The 9,546-nt window shown below is 46.4% G+C and overlaps 1 protein-coding gene across 1 annotated transcript in view; it reads left to right on the top strand.

The window, feature by feature from the left end:
- gria1a (glutamate receptor, ionotropic, AMPA 1a) overlaps positions 1-9,546 on the top strand; it is a 50,237-nt gene that overhangs the window by 27,750 nt on the left and 12,941 nt on the right. Inside the window, 1 exon segment of the mRNA XM_029166095.3 lies at positions 9,215-9,413. Coding sequence (XP_029021928.1) covers positions 9,215-9,413 — 199 coding nt within the window.

Here is a 9,546-nt window from a genome sequence, read left to right as displayed (position 1 = left end):
ACATTGAGTTTTTCCGCCCCAGCCGAACACACCGTTTATTATAGGATGCTTAACCCGCATTGAGTCGACCCCGGTTCTCATTTAAAAAAGGAAATATCCTCCTCTGACCCTGACGTGTCCTTCAAACGTCATGTCGCATCGTCGAGTATCGCTGCTTAGAGAGAAAGGAAAAAAAAAAAAAACGCACAACAACACCACAGGTCTGGCGGCGTGTGCAGTGGAGCACAGTGTGGGGATTATGCATGGTGGAGTCTGCTTGGTGTCTTGAAAACCAACACAGTGAATGTTTCACCTCGCTGAATACTGCCCCGAAGGAAACATCTTCCCCTTGAAAATTTAGGTGACCTAGTTGCTCTAGTTAGCGCGGCGCATATTCGCACGCGGACGTGCATGTGGATGTATCTCCTACAGCGCTACCAGCTCCTCTGCTGCACAGAACATAGAGCATGACTGTCGGTGTGGTGCGATATAAAAAAAGAGGAACAATAGGAATTATATCCTGTATCCAGTTAATATTGAAGCCTACAGGTTCAATTTTTATACTGCGTGCTCTTCAATAGGCTTTTTAATTTTAGCATATTTGACTCCGGCAGCGTTTTTGTTCTTCTGTATGTACTGGGGCATGTGATCTCATTTTCCTACGTGTGTGTGTGTGCGTGTGTGTGTGTCTGTCTGTGTTATACAGTACATTGTCAAAGTAAAGTAAATTCAGGATTTTGTGAAATGATCAGTTCATCAGAATCATTAATGACTAAAAAACAACAAATGAAAACAACAACAATCATTCATTTAAACGTATTTGCAATGCAGGGATTATTTACCAGTTTGTCCAATTCTCAGCGCCATATACTATACTATAAATGGTTATAGGAGACGCACAGCCGGCTGGGTTTGATTCCCGGGTTGGACCGGGTGCCTTTTTGTGTGTTCGCGTGGGTTCTCTCTGGGTTCTCCGGCTTCCTCCCACATTCCAACAACATGCATCAGGCTAGTTGTTCACTCTGATTTGCCCGTAGTTGTGAGTGTGTGTGTGTGAACATCCAGGGTGTACCCCACCTCTCGCCCAAAGACAGCTGACACAGGCTCCAGCATGGGAATAAGCGGTAGAAAATGGATGGATGGATTCCAAACCAGTCTCCACTGTGCTTTTAATGACTAATAGGCGAGAACGCTGTGTTCTAGAGGGGCATTCAGCTCTGAGCGAGAGGTAGGTGGCTTAAAACATTTCACTCTTTGTGCAGACAAAAGGCCAGGGAGCGACACTGACAGTCCGCGCTGGCTTGGAATAAGCAGTGGGCGTGTGCGACCTCCCTCTGTGCCTGTAACAGTGCGTGTCCTGCTGAACGGCCACATCTGGGCGGAACCCCTACTCCAGTGTACTGTACGTGCGCTCCTATATTTGTGTGCATGCGCCGTCCTGCACCCTTTTGCTATTTATTCTCGGCGAGACCTTGTTTCATTTGCTCTTTTTAAATGTCAGCACTGTCAGTCACACCCTCCCATAAGCCCCGGCCTGTGCTGCTGGGCCCTCCCCTTGTTTATCTCTGCAGACAGGTGGACTCTGGCAGTGACGCCCCCCCCCCCCCCCCCCCCCCCCCCCATCCGTGCTTCTCCCACCGTCTCTCTCCCTCTCCATCTTTTATGAATCTATCTCTCCACCTCCTCCAGCTTCCTGTTCCTCCTGCCAAACCTCCGTGTACTGAACAGCTACGCGCACAGAAAAAGACCGGAGTGTGATTTTATCCATGTCCCTCCAGCAACAGTACATGTATGAGCGGTTGTCTTTGGAAACAGTGCATCAGAATGTGTCATGGTTATAATAATCAAATCCAGCCAGATTCTTTAGGCTTTAGCAACGTTTAAACATGGTGTCATGGTAATTAATTAACATGCATTTAGTTCATTCATCTTAGCCTCTTATATTCAGCTTGTTATTGTGAATCTGAAGGCGAAACGTTCTGTAGCAGCGGTGTAGTGCATGACTGTGGTTTGAGAGGCTCTCGGTTTTCATAGGGTGGAACCTTTGGGCTAATGTGTGTGTGTGTGTGTGTGTGTGTGTCTGTGTCTGTGTGTCTGTGTCTGTGTGTCTGTGTGTGTGTTTATTTTTGAACTGCGTGGCCTTGTGGAGCTGTCTCCTCTCCTCAGCGCCCGCGTTGCTCCTCTTACATGAACGTAGACGGCAATAAATCTGCCCCGTCACTCACACTCTGTCTGCCACAACAGCGATTTCGCAGCCTGGCGGTCAGAATCATTAAATAATAGATTGTGCGCGCGTGTGTGTGTGTGGTGTTTCATGGTAACTCAGGGAGGATCAGTGTTGCTCATGCAGTAATGTTTTTCTGGAGCCTTCGTTTTACACGGTGAGTCGTTGCACACTGGGCTCTAAAGCGTCAGCTACGCGGTCGACCTGAACCGTGTCAGCTTTACGTTGTTGCTTAATATTTAATGTGTTGCTCTTACTGTATGATATATGTCGTTATGCCTGCAGCCTCATTGTTTTTATATGAATGGACGTCTAACGCGATCTTTCAAACACAAAGGACATGAAGTCAAGTCAGTTTGAGGCCTTTAAAATGTTTGTGTGTAGTTCTAGTAGTTATTTTTTGGATGATACTTGGCAATTATTGGGAATCACTCACCTGGTTGCTATACTTGGTTTGTAACAAACGTATATACAGTATAAAAAACTAATTGTGGAAATTTTCTTATTATGCTTATGCTCCACTGAGCAGCTAAATTAAATGTCAGGGCATTTTGTCCACTGCTGAGAAATCATTTCTGGCAGGCGAAGTCTCCCATCGGTGTAGTGTTGAACGGCCGGTTGTTTTCATACTGTACAGCTTCACAGTCACAGCTTTGGTCAAACTGCTACAGTATCTGGTAACCTGCAGCACCGCAGCTCTCAGCAACAGGCATCTGCACCAGAAATCACTTGCCGGTTCAGGAAGCGTTCATTCCGCTTTCTTTTGTTGGAGTCGCGGCGCTGCCGCTGTGGTATCGCTGTTGTGAATAGAGGCTGATTTAAAATCTGTGACATTTGCGATGTCAGAAAGTCCTTGACAACCCCACCACGGAGACGCAAATCGAAACGGTCCCTGCTGGCGGCTGCATTAGTTCTGGTGATAATGGAAGTTCAACAAACAAAGCAGGACTGTAGGAGAGCACGCGCCTCAGCCAGGGTTTTACTTATCTTCAGTGTGATGTTACTCAGAGGAAATGGAAAACGGAAAAATATGAACTTATCGCTACTGAACCGAAATATTGTGTGATGTGTCATAATAGCGACTACGTGTTGATTGACTGATGTTATCGTTTGTGTCTTGAGTACAGAAAATTGATCACATTACACGCTACCAAGTTACATAATTATGGAGTTGGTAAGTTACCATGGCAGCAGTTGGGGAAGACTTGGTGGGGATGTTTTATTCACGAAGAGGTGGTTCAGTTTAGTTCACGGCAACGCTTATGTTTTATTCATCAGGAAATCGCATGAAGGCAACTTTTGATCATACATGCATGCACACTGTCAGAAAGTACTGAGACACAAGCGCTCAGCATCTCGCTCACACACACACACACACACACACACACACACACAGACACGTCCCCTCCGAGGCGCACTCTCCCGCGAATCTGCATTTAAAACGCAGTGGCGCCGAGTCACGCGCGCGTTTCCAGCCAGTTTTGCAATCAAGCTGTGGCGGCGTGTGAACGTCTTCCCTGCGTGATTTCCCCCACACGCGGAAGGAAACCTGCCTGGACCAGAGTAAACATCGCCAGTAGATTGGCTGGAAAGACGTCCGTGAGCTTAGGGGTCAAATCTGAGCCCTCGAGTGGAAAAAGGCTTTTTAAACAAGAGCGGAATTCATTGTAGTATGGGGTGGATGCCCTTAAAGAGAGGAGAGGAGGAGGGAGAAGACTGAGGTCTCTCTCTCTCAGCTCAGCTGTACTGTTTGGAGTGCACTGTGCTGCCATGGCAACCGTAAAGAGACAGATTCTTTTTTGCTCCAGGAAAGAGCGCCGCTTCAAGTGTCTGATGGGTGAAACCGCGCTGCGAGGCGCATGTATGTCATCTCTGTTATTATTCAGCCAGATTTAATGCGCCGCTCGTCCGCGTTTTTTGCGCGGCGATGGCATTGATTTTCGTTTCGCGGCGGTGATGTCTCTGCCTTCTCTCTGCCGGAGTGACTAACAGGCTGTGCGTATGTGTGTGGGCGCACAGTGAGCTGCTCTCACAGCTCGCCGGCGCTGACTGATCTCAGGTTACGTGAGGCTGAGGCAGCGCCCGTGACGACACGTGTCCGGCCGGAGATCCGGCGATTACGTCCGCGTCTCGATCGCATCGACTCTGCTGCACCGGCGCGGCTGGAAACGGCCGGGAGCGACCGTTGTCTCGCCTCTGCGCTCCATCTCTCAAGCGGGCCACTTAACTCGGCTGCCTCTTAATGAAACCAACATGCATTGAGCATTTACAAGGCATTTTAAATCATAATGCTTTTGTCAAATCCCCCATAACGTACTTGAATGCGTGTAATTACCAGCTTTTGGTTTGGTTGCTTCAGGCTGCTAACAACATTATCATAATATTCTCTTTTCAACTCAATGGCATGGTAATACTGACCTTTAGAGGCAGAGAGAGCGAGAGAGAGAGAGATGCTTTAATAAATCATTATTTTCTGCTCTCTGCTCTAAGCTTGCATGTTAGCCCGGCCTTGAAGATGAAAGAGCTCTGAAAATATACAATCTAACATTCATGAGGCTAGCAAAACAAAAGCTCGAGCAAACGCAATCAGAGTAAAACCCTGCCACTTTGCAACAATGTTGGCCGTAACTTCTTCGTCATCGCTGCCAGAGACTCATTTAGCAGAAGCAAAGGCGGAGGGGGAGAGCGAAGGAGAAGTGACAGAAAGCAACAAACAGGGTGCGTTTTGTGCGGAGGCCCGGTGTTTCCTGTGGACTGTGTGCACTAAAAGCATTGTGTGTCACACATCAAACCCACTCGGCCTCGCTCCGCTCCAAACTTACTTACTTCGATGCTGGGGGAACCAAAACTGCACTTTCAGCTGTAGTTTTAAGGACCTGCCTGGACCTTAATCAAGGCTGAAAGACATTAAAAGTTAATCGCATTCATAAATACTTTATTCTGGTTAATTATCCGGACATGGCCGCATTAGTATGTATGTTTTCCCTGAGAAGGCTATAGGGAATTGCAAGCCTAATAAAACTTTTATCAACTCATAACATTTACAAGCAGCCGAGGCACAGTCAAGGAAACGCTAATTAATATAGCCCTGTGATATAAGGCAGCAGATTGAAAGGGCTGTTAAACAAGTGGAGCACAGCTAAGATGTACTGTTCGGGCCTTCAGTGCCTTCACAGAGTAGTTTATTTCCTATTTGGAGAAAATAACTGGTGGCAGATGAGATCGAATGATCCATTACTGTACTTGTATTTATCTGAGCCTGTTGTCAAGGTGTTACTCAGCTATTTGATGTCCTCCCCATGTTGATTATGGATGTTTTCTCCTCCTTATAAATACTATTGCTAGTGTTTTTTTTTTGTTATCATTTTAAGATATAGTTGAGGTTGCTAATGATTTCCTGCAGTTTACTAACAGTAAATACTCTGCTATTACAGTGTGTGTGTGTGTGTGTGTGTGTGTGTGCGTGCGTGCGTGCGTGCGTGCGTGTGTGTCTGTTAGTTACTGCCTCACTGACTTGTATAGAACGTCTTGTCTGACCAGACTTAATAGCAATGACTGTGTCCTGTCATAAGAAAACGCAGCTGTCTTGCTTCATTAAAAAAAATAAAAAGAAAGAAGCAGTGTAGCAGAAAACTCTGCATCCCTGATTTGTCTTAGAATCACACCATAATTAGAGACCATTTTGCTTCTCGTTTAAACCTCAGTAATTCCTAATCCATTGTAATGTGGCCATTACTGGCTCATTTTTTACACTTGCTTAAATCATTAGTCATTGCTAATTACCATATCGAATAGAGGAGGCCAGCCAGGGGAATTCTAATCAGAGTTTAGTCCTACCACAGAATCTCTGAGAGCTGTGGGTGGAGATCATATAGAAAAAAACTCACATCAGAGTCTGACACATTCATTCGTTCTGTGATTTGTGTTCCGACCTGAACCTGATTTAATTATTCATCACACGGGTATATGTGTCTGTAAGCGCCTGTGCTGATGCTCTCAGAATGAGGCCATATGTTCCACTTGTCCATGTTGCACTTGTCCATGCACATAGGAACACAAACTACTGCGAAGTTGTTCTGAACACTCATACATGTGGGTGTAAAAAGGTTTCGATGCCTTTCCAGGAACATGTTCGTGCCGTTGCAATTAACTAACTACAAATGAGAGCCTCGGAGGAAAGTGCTGACTCAGCACTCAGCACATCAGCACGTGACGGTGACAACACAAACATGCTGTGATCCACGTCGTTTACCTTAAGCTGGCAGATCCAAGTTCACTCTGCACTGTAAACATACAGTATATGTCAGAGATTTTTAGAGCTTCAACTTCAGTTCTTGATCTTAACTATTGTACTAAAACAGCTGAAAACAATCCCATTATCAAAAATAGCAGAATTAATAATACACAAATGCCGTGGTTCTACGTACAGTACATCCCTGCTTTGGAGCTAACGCTCTTACTGCTCCCATTACAACTTCTTGTCTTGGCAATGCAATAACAGAGGCAGACTGAAAAATTAATTAATCAGTGCCTTAACGAGTCTATGAAATTACAGTGGTAGCGGGAAGATTTCCCTCACTGTAATGAGAGGATAAGAGGGCTTAGTTAATGTTTCACCCACTGTGGTTGCCGTGCATTAATGCACAGTATGAGGAGAGTTCAGAGGAAGCAAACAGAGGCAAACAGGCCCAACTGTGTGTTGGGAGGAGGACCCTCACCCCCGTCACACATCCAGTGACCTGGTTGTTCTCACACACGCTCACACGCTGTCCCTGTGTGTGTGTGTGTGTGTGTGTGTGTGTGTGTGTGTGTGTGTGTGTGTGTGTGTGCGTGTGCTGGGCCAAAAACAAACCCCGGTGAAGCCCCCCAGCACACGGTGAGAGATGAGGGGTGGGAGATGAGCGAAGGAAAAAAAACAAAGGAGAGGCAGCAAAAGAGAAAAGGGCGAGTGAAGGAGAAGGATTAGACAGCTGTTTACTGCCATCTCTGGAGGCCGGCAGCAGTCAGAGCTAAGGAGTGTGTCAGCCTCTGGTGGTACCATCCACTTTACTTCTCATCTCTGCCATGTCCTTCTGTCTCTGGCTTCACCCTGCTTCAGTCCAACACAGCACACGTCCTTAGAACCGTGTAGTTCTTTGTTTGTCACCTTGCTCCAGTTTTTTAAGCGCTTCGAGCGGGAGTCAGTAGTAATTAGAGACAGATGAAACTGTAATGTAATGAAGTCACGCTTGTAAGAGTTACTGGGCAAGGGCTGAGAGAGAAGCAGGAGACGGGCTGGGTTCACTTTCATTTAATAGAGCACGAAAAGCACCACGTCCTCCCTGATCCCAGCTCCAAACATAATGATGATTCATCTCAAATGATCAAAACCCAGGGCCCCAAAAGCTATCATTTCAATATGAAAATTATAACACGATGGACATGTCGTTCTTATTAGATACGGTGGACGGATCATTCAGCAAACATTGCCCCAATGAATCACAGATTTCCTGGACACCCAGTGGACCTTAGTTAAATTCCTCCCTCCACAACAGGTTTCAGACTCTAACAGGTGACAGAACTCAACACCGGAGCTACGCTGAGGCCAAGCAGCTTCCAGTCGGTTCTCAGTGTAATAGATGGAGGCTTGACTGAGAATTCACTGACCGCTCGTTCTGTGCATTTCTGGTCCAGCATGCATTGCATTTCACAAACATCAGGTTGATTATGGTTTCAATACATAATATTGGTTAAAACCTGAGATTCAAAGACTCATTCGTAACCTGCAAGCTCTTTATATGGATACAGTCAGTCAAGCTTGTCCCTATACATCTGATTCCAGTTTGTAGTCGTTTTATATGAACGTAGAGTAAGGATGTGATGAAGTGCGTGCAGATTTGTTTATAGCTGTCAAGAGATAAAAATGTCACTTCTGATGGAGGAGAATCAGCGTCTTGCCTGTGGACGCTTTGCTGCAGCGCCACATATTCACTGAGCTATTGGAAAATGTGTGTGTTGCGTCTCTACACGGTAAAAGCTTAACCTTTAGCCTCCTCCCATTTGAGCAGTGATCAGTGAACAAGCCAAAACACACGCACATGCACACACACACACACACACACACACACACACACACACACACACACACACACACACACACACACACCCTGCAGACAGCTCTGCATTCTCTCTGCCGTTTTCAAAGCTTCGCATCCTTTCTGTGATTCCTCTCCGCTCGCTCCCCGGCTGCTCTTTCATCACCCACCCGTCATCTGAAAAGCATCTTAAATGATTATGTTTTAGCTTCTCCTCATGTTTTTTTCTTCTTCTCCTTCTCCTTCCCTCCACCATACTTAATCTCGCCTTCATGTTCGTGCGTGGTTTGGCTTGACGGTGCGAAGGTGAACCATAAAAGCCTCCTTTTTGTTTCAGATTTGTGTCATTTTCGTTGCGTAAGCTCTGCCTCCGCGCTTGTCGGGGACCGGGAATGTAACGCAACATGATTTTTTTTGCTGTTGCCGCTCAAGCTGGCTTCTCTTGAGGTGAAGAGATGAACAAGGAGGGAGAGGCAGGGATTTGACTCAGGGGATTTTGCTCCCAAATCGCCCAGTTTTTTTCTGTCTTTATTTTTTAAGCGCAATTAGAGCGGTGGCTAAGTGTTCTCTTCTGCCTATTAATCCACGACAATTAATGTGCTCGGTTCCATGAAACGTATTGGCAACTTTCTTAAAGTGAGATTAATTTGGCAGGCAGGGAGCTGAGTGGGCCTTTGTGGTTCTGGTTATCTTTGCTTAGCACATTGGACTCAGCTCTCCAGGCCTGGTGGAAGGAGCGGCGTATGAATGCAGGGTGAGTGCGATGTAATGCGGGTCGCTTGGATGCAAGTGTTTAGATTGCTTCACTCGATATGCTTTTCTTTTGCGAGCTCAACTGGCCCGTAAAGAAAGAAAAGGGGCTAATGCTGATTTTCTTTAGTTAAACACTTAAACAGTGGAAATGAGCCACGCATCTGTTATTTGCCTCCGCTTCCAGCTCCCTGTCAGGCCGCATTGTTGGAGGCGTCTGGTGGTTCTTCACCCTCATCATCATCTCGTCCTACACTGCCAACCTGGCCGCCTTCCTGACGGTGGAGAGGATGGTGTCTCCCATAGAGAGCGCCGAGGATTTGGCCAAGCAGACAGAGATCGCCTATGGAACGCTGGATGCCGGCTCCACCAAAGAGTTCTTCAGGGTGAAATAAGCATTATTGCCTCTCTTAATTAATGTAAAGCAATGGCGGTGGGTGGTTTCAATATGTTTCACCACCGCAGCAGATCAGCAGAAAGGCAGAATGAGTCGCACAGCGTTACACAATTTCATTGATT

This window comes from Betta splendens, chromosome 10, assembly GCF_900634795.4.
Source record: "Betta splendens chromosome 10, fBetSpl5.4, whole genome shotgun sequence".
Classification (NCBI taxonomy): Eukaryota; Metazoa; Chordata; class Actinopteri; order Anabantiformes; family Osphronemidae; genus Betta; species Betta splendens.
This window is presented reverse-complemented; position numbering and strand designations above follow the sequence as displayed.